The sequence below is a fragment of the Myotis daubentonii genome, chromosome 1, assembly GCF_963259705.1.
Source record: "Myotis daubentonii chromosome 1, mMyoDau2.1, whole genome shotgun sequence".
NCBI lineage: Eukaryota > Metazoa > Chordata > Mammalia > Chiroptera > Vespertilionidae > Myotis > Myotis daubentonii.
Genome location: NC_081840.1, coordinates 64,975,797 through 65,000,778, shown reverse-complemented (window position 1 = coordinate 65,000,778; position 24,982 = coordinate 64,975,797). Strand labels below are relative to the sequence as shown.

The 24,982-nt window shown below is 40.2% G+C and overlaps 1 protein-coding gene across 8 annotated transcripts in view; it reads right to left on the bottom strand.

Annotated features, from left to right (window-relative positions):
* The window catches only part of TTBK2 (tau tubulin kinase 2), a 148,005-nt gene that overhangs the window by 19,290 nt on the left and 103,733 nt on the right, over positions 1–24,982 (bottom strand). For all 8 annotated transcript variants that reach the window (XM_059703877.1, XM_059703858.1, XM_059703867.1 and 5 more), the window contains 3 exons: positions 19,908–20,065; positions 6,281–6,497; positions 3,422–3,633 (listed from right to left, as the gene is read on the bottom strand). In XM_059703877.1, coding sequence (XP_059559860.1) covers positions 3,422–3,633; positions 6,281–6,497; positions 19,908–20,065 — 587 coding nt within the window. The remainder of the gene's footprint in view (positions 1–3,421; positions 3,634–6,280; positions 6,498–19,907; positions 20,066–24,982) is intronic.

Below are 24,982 nucleotides of genomic sequence, written 5' to 3'. Positions count from 1 at the left end.
CAAATGGTCTGTCCTTTCTCAGGCTAAAAACCTGTCAAACAAGCTGCAGCTGGGTCCCAGAGCTCCAAACCTATCAATAAAAAGCCTAAGACCCAGCACCAGCACCAGCCTGCCTTGCTTCGAAGCTGGGCCTCATTTGAGCACTTCCAAACCCCAAACAAAGGAGAGGAATCTGCAGATCTCTCTGTAGCTTTTGCTGGATGGCCCCAGTCAGTGGCTGACTTTGCATCTCCCTGGAGACCTAAGAGCCAGTATACCCAGTGGTCAGAATGAGACCACACCAGATTACAACTCTTCACATCCATAAGCGACACACTCAAGGGGCAGACTTAGTGAGCACCAAAGCCCCACTGAAGCAAGTCCTGCTCCATAAGGGTGTCTCCTGCACAGCAGCTCTCCCACTGTAAATCACAGCTGGTCCCCACAGCCAATTGGCCTGGAGGTCAATACCTCCCAGTGATACCAACAGCAATCAAGGCTCACCTACAACAAAACTGTGCACACAGCCCAGTAAAGGGTGCACTAAGAGTGTCCACCTCAGGTGATTGGGGAGGCTGAGCCACTGGGCCCTATAGGACACCTACTACCAGTACAAAAGGCCACTCTATCAACTCAAGGAGACTTAAAAGCTACCCAATACATAGAAACAAACACAGGGAAGCAGCCAAAACGCGGAGACAAAGAAACATGTCACAAATGAAAGAAATGGAAGAAAGTAAACTACTGGATATAGAGTTCAAAACCACAGTTATAAGGTTACTCAAGAGTCTTCTAGAAACCTCCGAGAAACTTAGTGAGACTTTCAAGGATCTTAGTGAGAATGCAAAAAAAAAAAAAAAAAAAAAAGGAAAAGGACCAGTCAGAAATTAAGCATACACTGACTGCAATAAAGAATAATATACAGAGATTAAACAGTAGACTAGAGGATCCTGAGAATCAAATCAGTGATTTGAAATATGAGAAAGCAAAAAATACCCAAGCAGAAGATCAAAAAGAAAAAAGAATCCCAAAATATGAAGATAATGTAAGGAACCCCTGGGACAACTTCAAGTGTACCAACATCGAACTATGGGGGTGCCAGAAGAAGAGAGAGAGCAATATATTGAAAACCTATTTGAAGAAATAATGACAGAAAACTTCCCCTACCTGGTGAAAGAAATAGACTTACAAGTCCAGGAAGCACAGAGAACCCCAAACAAAAGGAATCCAAAGAGGACCACACCAAGACACATCATAATTAAAATGCCAAGAGCAAAAGACAAAGAGAGAATCTTAAAAGCAGCAAGAGAAAGAAACTCAGTTACCTACAAGGGAGTACCCATACGACTGTCAGCTGATTTCTCAACAGAAACTATGCAGGCCAGAAGGGAGTGGCAAGAAATATTCAAAGTGATGAATAGCAAGAACCTACAACCAAGATTACTTTACCCAGCAAAGCTATCATTCAGAATTGAAGGTCAGATAAAGAGCTTCACAGATAAGAAAAAGCTAAAGGAGTTCATCACCACCAAACCAGTATTATATGAAATGCTGAAAGGTATCCTTTAAGAAGAGGAAGAAGAAGAAAATGGTAAAGATACAAACTATGAACAACAAATACACATCTACCAACAAGTAAATCTAAAAGTCAAGTGAATAAATAATCTGATGAACAAAATAAACTGGTGAATATAATAGAATCAGGGGCATAGAAAGGGAGTGGACTAACTTCTTGGGGGGGAAAAGGGGTGTGGGGGATGCAGGAAGAGACTGAACAAAATTCGTGCACCTATGGATGAAGACAGTGGGGGGGGGCGGAGGGTGCGGTGGGAAACGGGTGGAGGGGAGCTATAGGGGGAAAAAGAGGCACAACTATAATAATCTGAACAATAAAGATTTAATTTTAAAAAAAAAGAAAATGGAACAGACAGGATTCTCAGAGGGAAGGGTGTGGGGGGTGGGGGAAGAGGTTAGACCAGGGGTGGGCAAACTTTTTGACTCGAGGGCCACAATGGGTTCTTAAACTGGACTGGAGGGCCGGAACAAAAGCATGGATGGAGTGTTTGTGTGAACTAATATAAATTCAAAGTAAACATCATTACATAAAAGGGTACGGTCTTTTTTTTTTTTTTGGTTTTATTCATTTCAAATGGGCCGGATCTGGCCCACGGGGCCGTAGTTTGCCCACGGCTGGGTTAGACAAAGATCTTATATGCATGTATGCATTACCTATGGACACAGACAATAGGGTTGGTGAAGGCCTGGGGTGGATGGGAACCGGGTGGAGGGGAGCCATGGGGGCGGGGGGGGAGGCGGACATCTCTAATAATCTCAACAATAAAGATGAATTAAAAAATAAATAAAATAAAAATATTTTAAAAAGTTTTATTCTTTTGTTAGACTAATTCTTTATCAAACTAAGCTTTTATCCCTTTATATTTATTCCCAATCTTAGCCACAACTCAAAATGTTTAAATGCTGCCCCAACCCTAGTCCATCCTTTTGATCATATCAACATGTAACACAAGCTTACATCACATAGCTATGAGTTGAATGATTACAGGAAGAATATACATCCATGAAGGACTGTTTAGAATGAAAGCCAGACTGGACTAGGCCAGAAAGGCTGAATTGTCTCTGGACAATTACTACAATGTCAACACATGGTCTTTCTAACTATACTCCACTGCCAATAATAGCCACCAGGGATGTACAGTGAAGAGAGTCATTATTATTGAAGTCACTTGGGTCTTAATATTATTGAAGCCTTCTATAATTCATAAATATATCCCAAATTCTTTTAAAAGTTTCATTCTGTCTTTTATTATCAATACTTGAGGACAATGGGCCTCATAACGGCAGTCATTATCAATGTATGGCTCTCTAAGTTTCACCTGTCCTTCTCTCAAAGTTGATTGTGAGCTCTTTAAAGTTCTGTCTTCCCTTCTTTCTAGGTAGAATGATAAACTTATTCATGTCTATTTTCCCTATAGCACTACTCATAGAAGGCCTTCATTAAAATGAACTGACTTGTCTGTCCCTTGTGTATAAATGACTTTTCCCCCCTCCTTCATGTACTCCCCTCTTTCCTGCTTAATGCCCTCTCCAACTCTACACTGCATCTTCTACATTCCAAACAAAGTCACTTCAAAATGTTCATTTATTGACTAATTATTAACTATACCTAGTATTATGAAGTTACCAGCTCTCACTGCCCAGCTCCTAAAGCCAAAGGCTATGTTATAGGACTTGTAACAACATTAGGAGGCAATTCACAACAACAATCAGGATGAAAATTAAAAACATAGATGAGAGCTTAATCAAATCAGTGCTACAGAAATGCAAGAATTTATTTGAAAGACTTTACATAATAAAAATAAATAAAAATTTAAGATTATAATATCTTAGTAGTTTTAAAAAAAGAGGAAAAACTATTTTATACCAGGTCTCAAGAAACTTGTCAGTATCCGGCTTTGGCTCTAGTGTCAGACGTTTCTCCAGCTCAAAGCTGTGGATAGAACGTAACTTTCGCACCAACGGAACATCTCTGTCTGGCTGAGTAATCTCTGAGCGGACACGAATCGGTGAACCAAGGCTGGGAGCATTCAGAATACCATTTGCTTGGCCATGGCTATTCTCCTCTTCAGTAGCAGCCTAGACAAAATATAAAAGAAAATTATGAAAAACATTCCAGTTACTATATGTGATAGTAATTGTTGAAGTCTTTCAACATAATATAACCAAATGCTTGGGATGTGTTCTCACAAGATTAAGATATTTTGCCTAGTTTAGGTCATGACATACTTTTCTCTTAACCTTTTATTAAGTTAGCTTTCTTAATTTATTCTCAGTTTCAGTATTATTTTAGTTTTTATACTTAAAACAATCTAAAAATGTTTAATAGCCTTAGCCTTTTGTATTACATCTAACTAGAAACTTCCAGGATCCCATTCACTAAACTAAAACTTAGACATTCTCTTTGAGTCAAGTGGTTTCACAAGAAGTAGGAGAGGTTGCCAAGCCTCAATACCTCCTGCTGCGTCCCCTCTCTAAAAAACAAACAAGAATAAGGAAACTTGGTGTTTGAACAATAAGGAGCTGGGTGGAGCAGAAGGCTGCTTAGCATTGGGCAGCACAGAAGGGTGGGGCTACCTAGGGACAGATGCCTACAGCGGTGCAATTATGAGGGAAATTAAGATTTACACTAGTGGTGGCAGGAACGAGGGAAAGCTGGGGCGTCTTTCTGATTAAAGACGCTCAAGAAGATGTGCAAATGGTCTCCAACAAGGGGTTGGGAAGCTTACACTTAAAAAAATTCTGCTGACTCAATCCTGGTGGCATTGCCTTCTTATGTGTTTGACTATCTTTTTTTTTTTTTAATCCTCACCTAGGGATATGTATTTGTTTGTTTGTTATTGATTTGAAAGAGATAAAGAAAGAAACATGGGGGATGGAACACACAACCTTTTGGTGTGTGGGGTGACACTCCAATCAACTGAGCCACATGGCCAGGGCTTGTTTGACTATCTTTAATGTCTTACTCTATAATTAACAATTGGTGGGGGTTCTATAGACCTAAATTGGGAAGTGGAGAAACCTTCCTTCAGAGAAGATTCTCTTCTGCTTCTGCTGGTAGCCAAAGTGAACCCCTTTTTTCTTTCTTATTGGATTTAAAGTTCTTTCTTTTTTTATTTATTTTTGATTGAACAGTCTTTTCATAAAATTCATCTTCAAAAATTACTGGAATGACAAAGGTTAACTGAGCTAGTAAAATATTATTAGATGTATTTTTAAAAATATCCAACATCTCCTAAACCAGGTAATCTGTGTTAATAGCCTGGGTACATCCTTCTATGCCAGTGATGGCGAACCTATGACACGCGTGTCAGAGGTCACGCGAACTCATTTTCTTGGTTGATTTTTCTTTGTTAAATGGCATTTAAATATATAAAATAAATATCAAAAATATAAGTCTTTGTTTTACTATGGTTGCAAATATCAAAAAATTTCTATATGTGACACGGCACCAGAGTTAAGTTAGGGTTTTTCAAAATGCTGACACGCTGAGCTCAAAAGGTTCGCCATCACTGTTCTATGCTATTATTCATGCTGATACAACCATATACAAACAAATACACATGCACATATGCCAAGTACCATTTCACTCTCTCATATACACAGATACCCATATGGGCTGGCAACTAGATGTGGGGGTTTATGTGTGTGTGTGTTTTGTTGTTGTTTTTACCATGAGAACAGTTTGCTCCTGGTGCCATAAAGACAGCCACAGCTGTCTGACAGTGATCGCCTGACAATTTTTTCACTACTTATTCCTGATTACTATTAGTCCAAATAATGCATATTTAATAGCCAGACCACGGTGCACCATATCACACCTACACAGAGAAAGTTTTTGCACATGACTCCCATGACTGAAAGTATATACTGTTTTAAAGTATATAGTTAATTCCTCAGAAGTGATTATAGAGGATTCTTTTCAAGATGTATTCCTCATTCATAAAGCATGACTAGCCAACTTTCTATCAGCCATGTTAACAGGTATGAGCCCTAAGTCTTATTTTACACACCTATGAACTTAACCTCTTTTGCAATTAAACCATAAAACATAGGAAGCACCAAAAACTAACTGATTTCGAATTCCTTGCCCCTACATACATTTATCTTCATATAATCTTCTATGAAAATGGAAATGAAGAGGAACAGTAAGATCAGAGAGAAATTTGTGGAAGATTACTAAAAATTAATCATTCAATTTAGAAATCTATATCTTTCCCCATACTTATAGGTGGACCTACTTGCAATTCTAATGAAGAAAAAAATCATGTCATTTGTTCAACATCCACGTTGCCAACTCATAAACAGTTGTGTGATGCTTCCCACTTCCATCTTTCCCTTTCCTACCTCCATCTGAGACAGTTTTCAGAATGGGTACTCATAGCTCTATCAGTCCACACCAAAGGAGTCCGGGGTCTTGTCACATTATTTAGAAAGACTATTACCTTCTGTTCTATAGATGTCTCTTCCTTTTTCTCAGGGTCTAGTCAGGTTTTTTTAAAATATCTTTATCTTTTTCACAAAATATAAGATGAAGATTAATATTTGGTATCTATACTTCAGTATTTTGGGCAAAATTAGCCAAAATACTACAACTACAAATATAGAAAGAACTAGCAATACTGTCTACTTCTCATTCAAAATTGAGAATCATTATATTTTGCTACAACAATAGGATAAAATAAGTACACAGAAAGATATTACTTCCTATGCAAGAAATACACACCTTACAAATTCCAAACTTTATCTTGTTCCTGTTGGCATCCATCTCTTCCCAGACATCCTTCTCCTGGGGATGAGTGTGTCCCAGAGATCCAGGCAATTTATCTGGTGACATACCAACAGGGATGCCATTCTCCCCATCACTAAGCTGTTCATCTGGAAACACCTCATCTGTATTTTCTCGAAGCAAGTCCCCTGGGATGGGAGTGGCATTAGCAATTCTAAAAATGAGGGATGAAGAAAAGGCAGAACTTAAAAACACCAGAATCAAAAGTTACAATGAGACTATTTTCCATTTTGTTTCTGGAGTTAAATGATGAAGTCTATATATCATTAAAGAGTAAAAAAACAAAACCCCAAACCTTGGAAACAGGCTGTGACAATTCTACAAAATAAAACGTCTACATTTTGATCAACAGAATTTTCAACCTGATTTAAAAATAAAAATTCCAATATAATAACTCACTAATTTAATAATTACTTTATTTATTTATTTTTTTTAGTTTTTTTTTTTAATATATTTTATTGATTTTTTACAGAGAGGAAGGGAGAGAGATAGAGAGTCAGAAACATCGATGGGAGAGAAACATCGATCAGCCGCCTCCTGCACATCCCCTACTGGGGATGTGCCCGCAACCCAGGTACATGCCCTTGACCGGAATCGAACCTGGGACCTTTCAGTCCGCAGGCCGACGCTCTATCCACTGAGCCAAACCGGTTTCGGCTAATAATTACTTTAAAAGTTAGAAACATTTGGTCTATTTTCCAAGAAGTATTTTTCAATTTTTATTTTCTGTTTTTTACCCATTTTTCTCAGAGAATAACAAAAACTATAAACAGGAAAATGTTAAGAATAATAATGATATAAGCAGGTATCAAATCAATTAAGTTATGCTTTGAATAGTGTAAAATGTGCATTTGTTTTTTAATTTACAGACTTTTTACTAAGTACCTACTCCATGCAAGGCCCTAGGAGACATAAAAAAGAGAAAGGAAATTCTTGCCCTTTAGGGGGAACTAGAAAATGTGCAATTACACAGTTTATCCATCTGCATGAACTGACCAGGAATGATACAGAAAATATAAATTGGCACTTTGTATATATATTGCTTTCAAAGGAACTTCATGCCTGTTTACATGGTTGGTCATCTCTCTCTCAGACTTCTGGCCCATGAGAGGCTTTTCTAGTTCTGTTATCAGTAGTGATCAGGCCCCTGCCAGCTCTAACATTCCATAACTCTACACTATACTCAATTTTTAAAAATACTGCTGACTGAACACAGTATTTAGAACACAATGAAACCTTTTCCTAGAGGTGATCTGGAAGGTTTAAAAGTATAAAATCAGTCTTCATCAGATTATACTGACATAATTATTATGAGTGATAAAATAAGGCCGCTTAGTGCATCACTCTAAGGATAGCATTACACCCTGGCCCAGATGTCATAAATGCCATGCTGTGAGAACAAAGATCAGTCATTTTCAGGGACTTGTCAATAGGTAAGTAATATTGAAAAGCACTGGCCATGGCTCTCAGGAAAGAAACTTAGAGCCTTGTAAAGTAGTACCTGGAGTTCTGACAATAAGAACATCTCGAAAAGGTAAGTTTGGCCTAAAGTAGTTCAAATGAAAGGATTATAAAAGTAAAGTTCAGGAGGGAGATGGGTAGAGGTAGAACAGGAGATAGAGGGGATAAATGGTGATGGGGAAAAATTTAATTAAAAAAAGTAAAGGTAAGAAATAAATTGGCTATTAAAGGATTTTTCAGGTGTAAGTAGACACTAACATATGTGTTACATGGTATGCTAAGTATTTATTGAAAGAATTCCCTCTATCCTGAGGAAAGGGACTGGCAAAAGGAAACATGTTTGAGTTCAGGAAGCTCAATCTACTAGCCCCACATCCTCCCCGCCCCCCCCCAACCCCCGCCCATTTTAATCACTGAGTGGTCTTCCAAATCCTTTTTTCCACATGCCTACTACTTTGCCTCTTTCCAACTACCAATTCCTTGGCATTTTCTTCTTCCACTTCTCCACCTATGAAACTGCTGCTATTTTTACTCTATCTTAATTTCCCTCGTATCTCTTAGATTTCAATATAATACCACACACTTCCAGGAGCTCTCCCATCCTCTCCACACAGGCTGTCTTCCACATAACTCAGGTTCCTCTCTGCACTTACTCTCCCACTTTTACTCCTTACATTATTTTATTTCTTCTCCTAAAATTCTGATCAAAACCTGGATTTTGAGATACAAAGGTAAGAATTCTTTTCCAGAGAAATTATGTTAAAGAATGAGTGAGAAAATATGTGAGAGTATTATGTTAAGGAATAAGAATGAGTAAGAAAGTATGGTGAAAATATTTTTAGCATATGGTCTGTGTTTGCAGGCTAGATATAAACTATCTAGGCAGATTAGGAAAAAAAAAAGTGAGGTGTATGGGAGAACTGGGAAAGTAGTAAGAATGGACATCCTTTTCGTATTCTCTTCCCCATCATCTAAGTCAGGGGCTGGCAAACTAGGGCTTCTGAGCCAAATCTGGCCTGCTCCCCTATTTTCTGTTAATACCATATTTTGGCACACAGTCACACTCATTCGTTTCTATGTTGTCCATGGCTGCTTTAGCACTACAACAGCAGCGATATGGAGGCAGAGACAGCAGAGTCCACAGATTTTTATCTGGCCCTTTACAGACAAGGTTTGCTGACTTCTGATCTGATTTGAAACATCCTCCTACCTTCTCCTGAACTTACTTTCTTCTAGTAAGAAATTCAGAGTTGTGGGACATACATAATCATATTTCTCTCTTTAACAATGATTCTCTAGGGCTTTCTAGTTATCCTCCATAATATTTGCAAACAGAGACTTCAGCAAACTTTTTTTTTAGAGAGTGGAAGGGAGGGAGTGGGCGGAGAGAAACATCAAGGTGAGAGAGATATATTGATTGGTTGCCTCCCACACATGCCCCGGGATCAAACCTGCACCCCAGGTAGAGACATGCCCTTGACTGGGTATTGAACCCAAGACCCTTCCGTGTGCAGGCTGAATCTCTAACCCAGTGGTTCTCATTTGAGTATATTCTCCATTGTGTATTTTATAATTTATAAAATTCTGAGGTATCATTTTTCTTCCTTTTCTTTCAAGTCTCATTTCTTTTTCTGTTTTCTTTTTCCTTTTTCTCTCCCTGACCCCACCCCTTTTGGGGTCTATTTCTTTTCTTTTCTTTTTTTTTTTTTTTTTTTTTTTATTGCTTAAAGTATTACAAAGGGTATTACATATGTGTCCATTTTATCCCCCCGCCCTAGACAGTCCCCTAGCCTCCCCTATTCCCCAGTGTCTTATGTCCATTGGTTATGCTTATATGCATGCATACAAGTCCTTTAGTTGATCTCTTACCCCCCTACCTCCTGCCCCCCAACCCTCCCCGGCCTTCCAGCTGCAGTTTGACAATCTGTTTGAGGCAGCTCTGCCTCTGTATCTATTGTTGTTCAAAAGTTTATAATGGTCTCTATTGTCCATGAATGAGTGAGATCATGTGGTATTTTTCCTTTATTGACTGGCTTATTTCACTTAGCATAATGCTCTCCAGTTCCATCCATGACGTTGCAAATGGTACGAGTTCCTTCCTTTTTACAGCAGCATAGTATTCCATCGTGTAGATGTACCACAGTTTTCTAATCCATTCATCTACTGATGGGCACTTAGGCTGTTTCCAAATCTTAGCTATGGTGAATTGTGCTGCTATGAACATAGGGGTGCATATATCCTTTCTGATTGGTGTTTCCAGTTTCTTGCGATATATTCCTAGAAGTGGGATCACAGGGTCAAATGGGAGTTCCATTTTCAGTTTTTTAAGGAAACTCCATACTGTCTTCCATAGTGGCTGCACCAGTCTGCATTCCCACCAGCAGTGCACAAGTGTTCCTTTTTCTCCACATCCTCTCCAGCACTTGTCGTTTGTTGATTTGTTGATGATAGCCAGTCTGACAGGTGTGAGATGGTACCTCATTGTTGTTTTGATTTGCATCTCTCGGATGATTAGTGACTTTGAGCATGTTTTCATATGTCTCTTGGCTTTCTGACTGTCCTCTTTTGAAAGGTGTCTATTTAGGTCCTTTGCCCATTTTTTGATTGGATTGTTTATCTTCCTTTTGTTAAGTTGTATGAGTTCCCTATAAATTTTGGAGATTAGGCCCTTATCAGATATGACATTGGCAAATATGTTTTCCCACAGAGTGGGTTTTCTCGTTGTTTTGTTGATGGTTTCTTTTGCTGTGCAGAAGCTTTTTATTTTGATGTAGTCCCATTTGTTCATTTTTTCTTTAGTTTCAAGTGCCCTAGGAGCTGTATCAGTGAAGAAATTGCTTCGGCATATGTCTGAGATTTTGTTGCCTTTGGATTCTTCTAGAATTTTTATGGTTTCCTGTCGTACATTTAAGTCCTTTATCCATTTTGAGTTTATTTTTGTGTATGGTGTAAGTTGGTGGTCTAGTTTCATTTTCTTGCATATATCTGTCCAATTTTCCCAACACCATTTGTTGAAGAGACTATCTTGGCTCCATTGTATGTTCTTGCCTCCTTTGTCAAATATTAATTGAGCATATTGGTTCGGGCCGATTTCTGGGGTCTCTATTCTATTCCATTGATCTATATGCCTATTCTTGTGCCAGTACCAGGCAGTTTTGAGAACAGTGGCTTTGTAATACAACTTGATATCTGGTATTGAGATCCCACCTACTTTGTTCTTTTTCAGGATTGCTGCAGCTATTCGGGGTCTTTTTTTATTCCAGATGAAGTTTTGGAAAGTTCGTTCTAGATCTCTGAAGTATGCTGTTGGTATTTTAATGGGAAGTGCTTTGAATTTATAGATTGCTTTGGGTAGTATGGACATTTTAATGATGTTGATTCTACCAATCCATGAACACGGTATGTTCTTCCATCTGTTTATGTCTTCCTCTATATCTTTTTTCAACGTCCTGTAGTTTTCTGAGTAGAGGTCTTTTACCTCTTTAGTTAAGTTTATTCCTAGGTAGCTTAATTTTTTTGGTGCAATGGTAAATGGGATTGTTTTTATAATCTCTCTTTCTGAAAGTTCATTATTGGTGTATAGAAATGCCTCAGATTTCTTGGGGTTAATTTTGTATCCTGCTACATTGCCAAATTCATGTATTAAGTCTAGTAGCTTTTTGATGGAATCTCTAGGGTTTTGTATGTATAATATCATGTCGTCTGCAAATAAGGACAGTTTTACTTCCTCTTTTCCAATTTGGATGCCTTTTATTTCTTCTTCTTGCCGAATTGCAATGGCTAACACTTCCAGTACTATGTTGAACAGGAGTGGTGAGAGGGGGCATCCCTGTCTTGTTCCTGTTCTTAGGGGAAATGGTGTTAGTTTTTGTCCATTGAGGATGTGGGCTTGTCATATATGGCTTTTATTAAGTTGAGGTATGATCCTTCTACTCCCACCTTGGTTAGGGTTTTTATCAAAAATGGGTGTTGAATTTTGTCAAATGCTTTTTCTGCATCAATTGATAAGACCATGTGATTTTTTTCTTTCAATTTGTTTATGTGATGTATCACGTTTATTGATTTGCGGATATTGTACCATCCTTGCATCCCTGGGATAAATCCTACTTGGTCATGGTGTATGATCTTTCTGATGTACTGCTGGATCCGATTTGCTAAGATTTTGTTGAGGATTTTGGCATCTATGTTCATGAGGGATATTGGCCTGTAATTCTCTTTCATTGTGTTGTCTTTACCTGGTTTTGGTATTAGGGTGATGCTGGCTTCATAGAATGAGCTTGGAAGTGTTCCTTCCTCTTGAATTTTTTGTAGTAGTCTGAGGAGGATAGGTTTTAGTTCTTCCTTGAATGTTTGGTAAAACTCCCCTGTGAAGCCGTCTGGTCCTGGGCTTTTGTTTGATGGAAGCTTTTTGATGACTGCTTCAATTTCTTCCATGGTTATTGGCCTGTTGAGATTTTTAGATTCTTCCTGATTGAGTTTTGGAATGTTGTATTTTTCTAGGAATTTGTCCATTTCCTCCAGGTTGTCTAGTTTGTTGGAGTAGAGCTGTCCATAGTATTTTTTAACAATCATTTGTATTTCTGTGGGGTCTGTTGTTATTTCGCCTCTATCGTTTCTGATTTTGTTTATTTGGGTCCTCTCTCTCTGCTTCTTGGTGAGTCTGGCTAGAGGTTTGTCAATCTTGTTTATCCTTTCAAAGAACCAGTGCCGGGGTCCAACCCCAGCAGGTCCAGGGGTTCCCAAAGGCGTAGACGGAGTAGGCGAAGAAGGAATGACACGGAGACAGCGTTCAGTTGATCAGCAGCCTAGCCAGGATCTCTAGCCAAGTTCTGGTCTGGATCTCCAGAGAGGTTCTGCTTAGGCTCTCCAGAGAGGTTCTGTCCAGGTACTCCAGTCAGGTTCAGTCACCAGGTTCTAGTCAGGTTCTCTTGCCAAATTCTGTAGTCAGGTTCAGATGCTGGGGTCCATCTTCTGTCTCTAGAGAACGTTCTGTGTAGGTTCTGTGCCTAGGCTCTGTCTCTCTTGGTCCTGTCTTCCAAGCCCTGTGTTCTAAGTTCTGTGTCTTTCTGTCTTCTGAATTCTGTGTTCTAAGTTCTGAGTGTTTCTGTCTTGTTACAACTGTATTTATACCAGTTGATTCAATCCTATCAATCTCTATTACAAAGGTTAGGGCGTTTCTTATCTCCATTCCAGGGAGAAAAGATTATGTAGTTTAAGCATGATCGTTCGTAGTTAAAGGGATTAATTACCTGCCTGGCACTTAGTTGAGGGGTTTTATTCCCTCCCTAACTTCAGGGGAAAATCCCTACCTGGGGATTCAACCTTTCTCTGAGAGGTGACCTTGGTTAAAACACAGCGCCAAGAAGGTGAGCAAACATATTAAGAACCGTATGCCATATATGCCAGGTCCCTTGAAACAGCAAGGATGGACCGGCTCCCGGCAAACCAGCTCTTGGTTTCATTGATTTTCTGTATTGTTTTTTTGGTCTCTGTCATTTATTTCTGCTCTAAGCTTTATTATCTCCTTCCTTCTGCTCACTCTGGGGTTTTCTTGTTGCTCTCTTTCTAATTCTTTGAGTTGTAGAGTTAGATGATTTACTACCATTTTTTCTTGTTTTTTGAGATAGGCCTGTAGAGCTATAAACTTCCCTCTCAGGACTGCTTTCATTGCATCCCATAGGTTTTGGATTGTTGTGTTTTCATTGTCATTAGTTTCCAGGATGTTTTTAATTTCTTCTTTGATCTCATTGGTAACCCAATCAATATTTAATAGCATGCTATTCAGCTTCCAGGTGTTTGGGTATTTTGGGTTGTTTTTATTGTAGTTTATTTCTAATATTATGCCATCGTGGTCTGCGAAGACGCTTTTTATGATTTCAATCTTCTTGAATTTGGGGATACTTTGCTTGTGACCCAATATATGGTCTATTTTTGAAGATGTCCCATGAGCACCTGAGAAGAACGTATATTCCCTGGCTTTGGGGTGAAGTGTTCTGAAGATGTCTATTAGGTCCATCTGATCTAGTGAGTCATTTAGGATTGCTGTATCTTTGCTGATTGTTTGTCTATAGGACTTATCCAGTGCTGTCAATGGTGTATTAAAGTCCCCTACTATGATTGTATTGTTGTCGATCTCTCCTTTGATATCTTCCAGGAGTTTTTTTATGAATTTGGGTGCTCCTACATTGGGTGCATATATGTTTACCAGGGTTATATCTTCTTGTTGTATTGATCCGTTTAGTATTATGAAGTGGCCTTCCTTATCTCTTGTTAAGGCCTTCACTTTGAGGTCTATTTTGTCTGATATCAGTATTGCTACCCCAGCTTTCTTTTCCTTTCCATTTGCCTGAAAGATATTTTTCCATCCTTTCACTTTCAGTCTGTGTGAGTCCCTTCTAATGAGGTGGGTTTCTTGTAGACAGCAGATGTATGGGTCATGTTTTTTTATCCATTCAGCCACTCGATGTCTTTTGGTTGGAGCATTTAGTCCATTTACGTTTAAAGTTATTATTGAAAGGTACTTGTTTGTAGCCATTTCTTTTTTGTGTGTGTGTGGCTGTTTTCTTTCTGAGCTTTTTATTTCTTCTTTTTATACCAGTCCCGTTAGCATTCCTTGCATTGCTGGCTTGGTGGTGATAAACTCCCTTAGCCTTTTTTTGTCTGTGAAGCTTCTTATTTCCCCTTCAAGTTTGAATGATAGCCTTGCTGGATAGAGTATTCTTGGATTCAGTCCTTTGCTTTGCATCACTTTGTAAATTTCAGTCCATTCTTTTCTGGCCTGATGTGTTTCTGTTGAGAAATCGTTTGACAATCTAATGGGAGATCCCTTGTATGTAACTTTCCGTCTCTCTCTTGCAGCCTGTAAGATTTTCTCTTTGTCCTGAACATTTGCCATGGTAATTATGATGTGTCTTGGTGTGGGTCTTTTCAGCTTCACCTTGTTTGGGACTCTCTGGGCTTGTGTGACTTTTTTCTTCCCCACCTCAGTAAAGTTTCCTGATATTATTTCTTTTATTAGGTTTTCTAATCCTTGTTCATCCTTCTGTTGTTCTGGTACTCCTATTATTCGTATGTTGTTTTGTTTCATGTTGTCCCAAAGCTCCCTTAGGCTCTCCTCCTGTCTTTTAATTTTTTTCTCCAATTGCAGTACATTTTGGGTGTGTTTTGCTTCCTTGTCTTCTAATTCACTAATTCGGTCCTCCGCTTCTCCTAGTCTACTGTTGATACCTTCAATGGAGTTTTTCATTGCAGCTATATTACTCTTCATTTCTTCTTGGGTCTTACTTAAGTTGTTGATTTTTTCATCTGTTTCTTCTAGCTTCTTCCATATGTTATTGATTTTTTCATCTGTTTCTTCTTGCTTCTTGCAGAGGTTGTCGATTTTTTCATCTGTTTCTTCTTGCTTCTTGCGGAGGTTGTCGATTTTTTCCTCCATCCGGTTTATGCACTCTAGGACCCTTATTCTGAATTCTTTTTCTGTCATGTTGCATGCCTCTGTATTACTTAGCTGCTTTTCTGGAGAGTCCTCCTTCTCTTTCCTTTGGGGGTTTCTTTGTCTACCCATGTTTGATCTCACTGACATATCTAGACGTTTTAAAAAAACTTATTTTATTGATTTTTTACAGAGAGGACGGGAGAGGGATAGAGAGTTAGAAACATCCATGAGAGAGAGAAACATCGATCAGCTGCCTCCTACACACCTCCTACTGGGGATGTGCCCGCAACCAAGGTACACACCCTTCACCGGAATGGAACCTGGGACCCTTCAGTCCGCAGGCCGATGCTCTATCCACTGAGCCAAACCGGTCAGGGCTCTATTTCTTTTTTTTTAAATAATTTTTTAAAAATTAATTTTTCCATTACAGTTGACATAAACATTAGTTTCAAGTATTCAACATAGTGAATATTTATATTCCTTACAAAGTGATCCCCCCAATAATTCTAGTACCCATCTGACACCATATAGTTATGACAATGTTATAGACTTACTAGAGGCCCGGTGCACGGATTCGTGCACCAGTGGGGTCCCTCAGCCTGACCTGCAGGGATCAGGCTGAAACCAGCTTTCCAACCTCCCCAGAGGGGTCCTGGATTGCGAGAGGGTGCAGGCAGGCTGAGGGATCCCACTAGTGCATGATCGGGGCCGGGGAGGGACCGCGGGAGGGCTCCAGGATGTGTCTGGCCCGTCTTGCCCAGTCCCGATAGGCCAGACCCCAGCAGCAAGCTAACTCATCAGTTGGAGTACCTGCCCCCTGGTGGTCAGTGAGTGTCATAGCAACTGGTCGAACAGTTGAACGGTCAGACTCTTAACATATTAGGCTTTTATTATATAGGATTCCCTATGCTATGCTTTATATCCCTGTGACTATTTTTTATAACTGGTAATTTATACTCTTAATCCCTTTTACCTTTTCCACCCATCACTGGGTAGAGGTGGGGGTATCTATTTCTATTCTTAGTGTTAGGTGGTTATCCATATCTTCAAATGAATGAGCATAATTTATTCCATTTTGGCTTTTGTCTTAGTTTTCTTTCTTTCTTTCTTTTTAAATAACTTTCTTTATGGTTGTTTCCCCACCCCCATAATTACTGTTTTTTTTCTTTTTAAAAAAAAATATTTTTATTGATTTCAGAGAGGAAGAAAGAGATAGAAGCATCAATGAGAGAGAATCATTGATCAGCTGCCTCCTGCGCGCCCCCTCCTGGGGATTGAGCCTGCAACCCAGGCATGTGCCCTTGACTGGAATTGAACCCCGGATCCTTCAGTCTGCAGGCTGATGCTCTATCCACTGAGCCAAACCAGCCAGGGTACTTTTTTTTTTTCCATCACCACATGGTTGTTTTTCTGAAAGGAAATGTCCTTAGTATGTATTACATTTTCTGATTTTTTACTATAATACTTTATGGAACTTTAAAATCTTTTTGTTGTTGTTCTTTTTTGTGTTATTGGAGTATTTTACAAGATTCATAGTTTAATTAGTGCCATCTTCTGTCAGTATAGCAAAGTCCAAACATTTGAGTGGATTTATGTTTTTTGTGGTCAGGGGAGATACATGTGTCATCTGATTTCATAGTTCTCCATTCTAGTATGTAATTAAATTTTTTTCTCCTTTTGTTCCTCTGCAACTATTCATTTACTAGTGGCCTTGTGCACGAAATTCGTGCACGGGGGGGGGGGGGTGTCCCTCAGCCCAGCCTGCACCCTTTCCAATCCAGGACCCCTCTGGGGATGTCCGACTGCCAGCTTAGGCCCAATCCCACAATCCGGGATCTTGCAATCTGGGACCGCTGACTGCTGACTCCTAACCACTCACCTGCCTGCGTGCCTGATCACCCCTAACCACTCTGCCTGCTGACCTGATCACCCCCAACTGCCCCCCACCAGCCTAATCACCTCCAACTACCCCCCCACCAGCCTGCTTACCCCCAACTGTCCCCCCTCCCGGCCTGACTGTCCCCAATTGCCCCCCTGGCAGCCTCCTCGCTCCAACTGCCCCCCCCCCCCCGCTGACCTGATCACCCCCACTGCCCTCCCCTCCTGGCCTGATCGCCCCAAACTGCCTCTGCCTTGGCCCCACCACCATGGCTTAGTCTGGAAGGTCTCCTGGTCTAATTAGCATATTACCCTTTTAATAGTATAGATTGCCTTTCAGCTCCATGTCCATCCATTTTTCCTGTTTTATGAAAGTGGATCTGAGCCCTTTAGATATTTTGCTTCCCCAGTGGGCACTGGAAAGAGGTTGCAGGAGGAGAGTGCTCTGCTTTGGGTCCCAGTGTGTAGCTCGGCAAGCTTCTCCAGCATGTGTGGCTTTCCCCAGGGCGGGGATCCTACAGCATCGGGGCCCCTTCAGGGCCTGTCTCACATGGCCAGCAGCAAACAACAGCTTTCCTGAGCAATCCCCACTACACAGAGGTTTTGTAGCAGAGTGTGTCTGGTAAGACACCCCCAGTAAATAGCTTTCTTTGGTACCCCAGAGGGCAGATTTTCAGCAAATTTTACGAGTGTGGCATCAGAGTGACTTGTCTCCCATCCAACGAGGGATGGGCATACCTTCTTCAACAAGGTCAGTATGTACCTCCCCTGGGATCCGGACTGGGGGAGCTTTGTTTGGATGCTTAATCTCGGCCCTAGGAGTTGGAGTTGCACTTCAGAATATTCGCTATTTCTGTATTCTTTACAGTTCTCTCTACTTCTTACTAGTTAACCCCACGTTACTCCAATTTCATGTTATAGGTAATGATTCTTTCCTTGTTCAAATTACTATGTAGTTTCTCTGTCCTGATTGAACCCAAACGAATACATGTTTTGTCCTTTAAAAATCAACGGATAAAGGGCAACTCTCCCTTCCTTGTTGTTTTTCTTCCCAGAAGCTATGTGTTTTGAATCATGCATATTTGTTCCTCACTGTAGTTCATAATCTGATCTATTTGGACATTTTTTAATATGTTTGTTCTTGGGATGGTACTGTAGTCTTTCTGGTGTTGGTTTTAGATCAACCTTAACTCCCATGGCTAATTCTCTTCCTCACAGTTTTTACTGATCTGACTTTATAAAGCCTTGTGGCAGGGTTGGGTAAGGCAGGTCCAGAAGAGAGAGCCACACAAGGACTTGGTATTTTGTTTTTCCTCTTTTTACTCGGTTATTTTGAAGTTTGGGCATCCTTGGTCTTCAAATTATGCTAGGACATGGTTTTTGTGTAGTTTTATTTTTTTTTTCTTTCGTGTTATTCTTTTATTTTAGGAGGAAACATTGGCAGATGGGAACTTACATTGTCTTCATTAACTTCAGTTATCTTAAAGTCCTATCACCTGGTTTTTGCAAGTTGGAGGCTTATCTACTTATAACAAAAATTAAAGGCAAGCCCTAACCGGCTTGGCTCGGCGGGTAGAGCGTCGGCCTGCGGACTGAAAGGTCCCAGGTTCGATTCCGGCCAAGGGCATGTACCTTGGTTGCGGGCACATCCCCAGTAGGAGGTGTGCAAGTGGCAGCTGATTGATGTTCCTCTCTCATTGATGTTTCTAACTCTCTATCTCTCTCCCTTCCACTCTGTGAAAAATCAATAAAATATATTTTAAAAAAATTAAAGGCAAAGGAGAACAAAGGTCCTAAAACAAAAGCCAGAATTTCTATACAGCTCAAGCTCTGTGACTAATACTTACCTAAAGTCAGATGATTCACTCAGTATTACAATTATTTCCCATTTATAAAATGGGGTGGCTGGCTGGGGGTTCCAAACTCAGATAAGCATGAAAAACAGCTGATAAATATGATTAAGTAGTTCTTGGGTAAGTCCTTCAAATAGATATCTTAAGCAAACATATGGCGATTCTGATGTAACTAGTCAGGGTCTCACATTTAAGAATTCTTAGGCTAGCTAATTAAGGATAACATGTTTAGTTATATGAGTCCATGTAAACTTTTCTGATCAATAAGCTCTAGGGATCCAATCTTTCACTATAAAATCAGAGCAATAGATTAGTGATAAAATGTCCCAATTAACTCACATTGTATGAGGATTTTTTACAATTTACTTTTTTATTTAAAACCAAACAGTTTAAAGCAACCAGAGCAGATAAAAAAATGGGTCAGAAAAAGAAGACAACCTGCCTCCCCAAAAGCAGCTGTTTATGCACAGAGAGAAAACAACACAAAAGGCCAAGAAGATGCAAATACCATTACCTGTTTCTAATACACTTTGAAAATTAATCACTCTCATAAGAGGAACAAGCTACATATTTTGTTCCCACTAAACTTAAGCACAGTATAATTAGATATACTTTGGCTCATTCTGTCCAGGGTCCCATGTATTCTTTAGAAGTAAATGTAACAAATGCTCCTCATTTTAAAGATACGAAAATCCACTGTAAACCTGACATCAACTCACACAAGCTCTAAGCTCCCATTTCACAGTATGATCTATAAACACTTTCTAAGAACAGCAAACCTGAACAAAGGCATATACAAGAGCAATGTCAATTCAAGAAAATCCATAGGCTTTCACCTATGTCTAGCATTTGGTCATCTGTAGGCGTCTGGGTGAAAACATTTCTGCCAGTGTAATGCATCCAGGAAACACTGCTAAATGGGCAGCTGGGGACATACCCGATTGCTGCAGGGGTCAAGCGGGTGTGCAACTGAGGGGTGGTAGAAGTAGTGGTGGTTGTTAGGGAGCCATCAGTTCCAGTCTTCTCCCAGTCAAAAGGGTCACTCTCAAATACTCCAAAGGTTTTGATGCTGTTGTCAAACACGGATGTAAGAAGCTAAACCACAAAGAAGAAAAAAACTAGAGTAAGCCAATAGTAAACAATGTCATTTTATTCTTTAAGAGAAAGCATCCAGACTCATGAATTAGTTTTGTAGATTTTTTTAAAAAAAACCCTGATGGCCTGGCCAATGTGGCTCAGTGGTTGAGGGTCGGCTCATGAACCAGGAAGTCACAGTTCAATTCCCGGTCAGAGCACATGCCTCGATTGCAAGCTTGGTCCCCAGTGGGAGGCATGCAAGAGGCAGCCAATCAATGTTTCTCTCTCATCTATGTTTCAAACTCTCTAGCCCTCTCCCTTCCTCTCTCTAAAAATATTAAAAAAACAACAAACCATGACGATACAAAGAGGGGAATTTGAATAAGGATTGTATGTGGATGACAAAACTGAATTAATATTTATTTTTCTCAGCTGAGGCACTAGTTTGTAGTGAGTAGAATGTTTTTGTCCTTGGAAGATGCATACCTACTTTCAGGTGGTTTAGCAACAGGAAATATGTGTTGTATGTAAATGTATGTTTTCAGTTGCAACCATCTACATGATCTATTTTGTGTGTTATTTTTGGTCAAAAGGAGCATTTCTATATGGTTCAAATTAAATAAGTGGCCAGTGTTAACAGCTGGTGTGTATAGGTGAAGGGGCATACAGAAATTCATTATGCTTTTTACGTTTCTTTTTTGTGGGTTTGAAAAATTCTTAAACTGTGTGTGTGTGTGTACACAATTATCAAAAAGAAATCTGCCGCCCTCGCCAGCGTGGTTCAGTGGAAAGAGTGTCAGCTGTCAAACTGAAGGGTCCTGGGTTTGATTCCTGGTCTAGGGCACATGCCTTACTTACAGGCTTGATCTCCTCGGTCAGGGCACATGAAGGAGGCAACCAATCAATGTATCTCTCTCTCACAATGATGTTTCTCTCTGTTTCTCCTCCTCTCTTCCACTCTCTCTAAAAATCAATGGAAAGAATAATCTCAGGTGAGGATTAAAAAAAAAAAAAAGAAATCTGCCTTATTATTTGATTTATAGTATATATAATTTCAGTTATTTTTGCCATTAAATTCCAAAAGCCTAATGTAATCTCGAGAAACATCTCTCAGAGACTTTTCCTTACTGTTTTTGACAGTCCATACCATTTTCAATTTTATGATTAGGGCCTCATTTTCTCCTCACCATTTCTCTTATTCTGTATCTATTAGTATCTCATCCTCAAAGATTCATCTTGTACATTTCCTACCCCAGACCTGGAATCAGCACTTCCTCATTGAAGGATTTTGTGAAGGTCTGTTAAGGCTTTAAAAAGATTGTTCTGCCTATTAAGTGAAGAATAGAAGCCATAAGAGGGTTGGGGATGAGGGTGCTAGGAACAGATGTCAGTTAGGAGGCTACTGAAGTTGAACCAGCAGTAACAGTGGAGGTGGTAAAAAGTGGTAGGATCTGGATATAATTTGTACAGCCAACAGAACTTGCTGATGGATTAGATGAAAGCTAGGAAAGTAAAGCATAAGGAATAATGTACATTTCTATCCTGAGCCACTGGGTAAATGTTGGTACCATTTACTAAGATGAAAGGCAGTGAGTTTGAGATATTGGGATATTGAAAATTTTAGAGATTAGGGAGGAATAAGGAATATAGATACAACATTGATAGTCACCAGCATATAGATATTAATAGGTAGTATTTAAAGCCATAAATACTGAATGATGTAATCTAAGAAAAGCAGGTAGCAAAGAGGCCCAAGGGTAAGGCTAGGGCAGGGGTCGGAAAACTCATTAGTCAACAGAGCCAAATATCAACAGTACAATGATTGAAATTTCTTTTGAGAGCCAAATTTTTTAAACTATATAGGTAGGTACATTCAACTTTAAATTCACGGTTTTCATCTTCCGTTTCTCTTTGCTTCTTCTGTGTAGCCATCTCAAACAGGGCACCTAAAAAATGTTTCATTTTATAATAATAAAGCCACCAACACAAAAGAATTACAATTCTTAAATTGATGACAAAAATACATGTAGGATTTGCAGCTGGTTGGAAAAATACAGGTAACTTTATGCTTCAAGTAGGTATTTTTGTCACCCACGTGCGATTTGCGTACACAACTAGCACTAACCACTGCACAATGAGACTGCTGACTGACTGGCTCACTCAACACTTGCATGAATTGCGCATGCCTCCCTGTGATGCATATCCCGCGGCCCGCCTGTGCCGCATCTCCTGTCGCCCATTGGACCGACACCCCCCACTTCTTCTAACGCCACTTCTTCAAAATAGACTCGCCCAGGCCAAAAACCAACTTCTGTGCATAGGGCACGAAGTTTCAATCGCACTGTACGTGCACGCCCACACGTGGTATTTTGTGGAAGAGCCACACTAAAGGGGCCAAAGAGCCGCGGTTTGCCAACCACTGGGCTAGGGCACTCCAACATTTAGATGGAAAGAAGAAAAGGACTCGGCAATGGAAACCAAGAAGTGAAGAGTGTGGTAGGAAAACCAAGTGTGTGGTGTTCTAGATACCAAATGAGCAGTTTCAACAAGAAAAGGGTCAAATGCTATCAATTGTAAGTTTATTATTATTTCTGATTATTTATTTAATTAAATCTTTATTGTTCAGATTATTACAGTTGTTCCTCTTTTTCCCCCCATAACTCCCCTCTACCCGGTTCCCACCCCACCCTCTGCCCTTACCCACCCACCCACTGTCCTCATCCATAGGTGCACGATTTTTGTCCAGTCTCTTCCCGCATCCCCAACACCCCTTTCTCCGCCAAGAATAGTCAGTCCACTCCCTTTCTATGCCCCTGATTCTATTATATTCACCAGTTTATTCTGTTCATCAGATTATTTATTCACTTGACTTTTAGATTTACTTGTTGATAGATGTGTATTTGTTGTTCATAATTTCTATCTTTACCTTTTTCTTCTTCTTCCTCTTCTTAAAGGATACCTTTCAGCATTTCATATAATGCTGGTTTGGTGGTGATGAACTCCTTCAGCTTTTTCTTATCTGTGAAGCTCGTTATCTGACCTTCAATTCTGAATGATAGCTTTGCTGGGTAAAGTAATCTTGGTTGTAGGTTCTTGCTATTCATCACTTTGAATATTTCTTGCCACTCCCTTCTGGCCTGCATAGTTTCTGTTGAGAAATCAGCTGACAATCATATGGGTACTCCCTTGTAGGTAACTGAGTTTCTTTCTCTTGCTGCTTTTAAGATTCTCTCTTTGTCTTTTGCTCTTGGCATTTTAATGATGATGTGTCTTGGTGTGGTCCTCTTTGGATTCCTTTTGTTTGGGGTTCTCTGTGCTTCCTGGACTTGTAAGTCTATTTCTTTCACCAGGTAGGGGAAGTTTTCTGTCATTATTTCTTCAAATAGGTTTTCAATATCTTGCTCTCTCTCTTCTTCTGGCACCCTCACAATACGGATGTTGGTACGCTTGAAGTTGTCCCAGAGGCTCCTTACACTATCTTCATATTTTTGGAATCTTTTTTCTTTTTGTTTTAACAGTTGGGTGTTTTTTGCTTCTTTGTATTTCAAATCTTTGACATGATTCTTGTGATCCTCTAGTCTGCTGTTGGAACTCTGTATAATATTCTTTATTTCAGTTAGTGTATGCTTAATTTCTAGTTGGTCCTTTTACATATCCTTGAGGGTCTCACGAGATTTCTTGAGGGTCTCACTAAATTTATCGGCAGTTTCTACAAATTCTTGAAAAACTTTATAAGTGTGGTTTTGAACTCTATATCCAGTAGTTTGCTTTCCTCCATTTCTGTCATTTGTGACCTGTTTCTTTGACTCTGCATTTTCTATGCTTCCCTGTGTTGATACAGTGGCTTTCTGTACTAGGTGTCCTATAGGGCCCAGTGGCTCATCCTCCCCAATTACCTGAGGTGGGCACTCATGGTACACCCCTTTGTGGGCTTTGTGCACAGTCTTGTAGTTAAGCCTTGATTTTTGTAGGTATCACTGGGAGGAATTGACCTCCAGGCCAATTGGCTGTGAGAATCAGCTGGGTCTGCAGTGGGAGAACTTCTGTGCTGGAGACACGCTTCAGGGTTAGACTTGCTTCAGTGGGGCTTTGGTGCTCACTGAGTCTGCCCCCTGAGTGTGTCCCTTATGGATCTGAGGAGTTGTAATCTGGATGGTCCCACTCTGACCTCTGGGTACACTGGCTCTTGGATCTCTAAGGAGGTGCTAATTTAGCCTCTGCCTAAGGCTACCCAGCAGGAGCTACGAAGAGATCTGCAGATTCCTCTTCTTTGTTTGTGGTTTGGAGTTGCCCAGATGAGGCCCAGCTGTGAAGCAATGCAAGCTGCTGTGGGGCCTTGGGCTTTCTTTTGGAAGTTCTGGGTCTCTCTGACCCAGCTGCAGTTTGTTAGGTAATTTTCAGATTGCAAAGGGCCAGGCCTTTCATATGTAAAAGCCTCTTCGCACAATTTGGGTGGGGCGGGGTTTCAGGGAATCAGCAGGGCGGAGCAAACAGCTATGGCTGCTCCTCAGTCCTACCCTAAGAGGCCCTGCATCTCAGTGTCCCAGCAATCGCTGCAAGCACCTCTGAGAGAAAGCCGCTCACGAGTTCCAACTTGCCCGATGCCAGACAGTCCAGTTTCTACCCTTATGAGTCTGGGTCCCCAGAGACTCGCCCGGAACTGGAGTTCAGAGCAGTGGGGAGCTTGAGACTCCCTCCCAATTGAAAAAGACAACCGTGTCCTCAGTTGCCAGCCCTTTCCGTGCGCACCTCCATACCTCTGCACTTTGCTTCCACTCGCTTCCACACCTCCTCTGAGTCTCAGTGTGCTTTTCTCTTTCCTTCTAGTTGTAGAATTTCCACTCAGCCAGCCTTCCTGTGGTTCTGGATGATGTCCGTTTTGTCTTTTAGTTGTATTTTTGAAGTAGTTGTGCGAGGCAGCAATTTCTGGTGTTT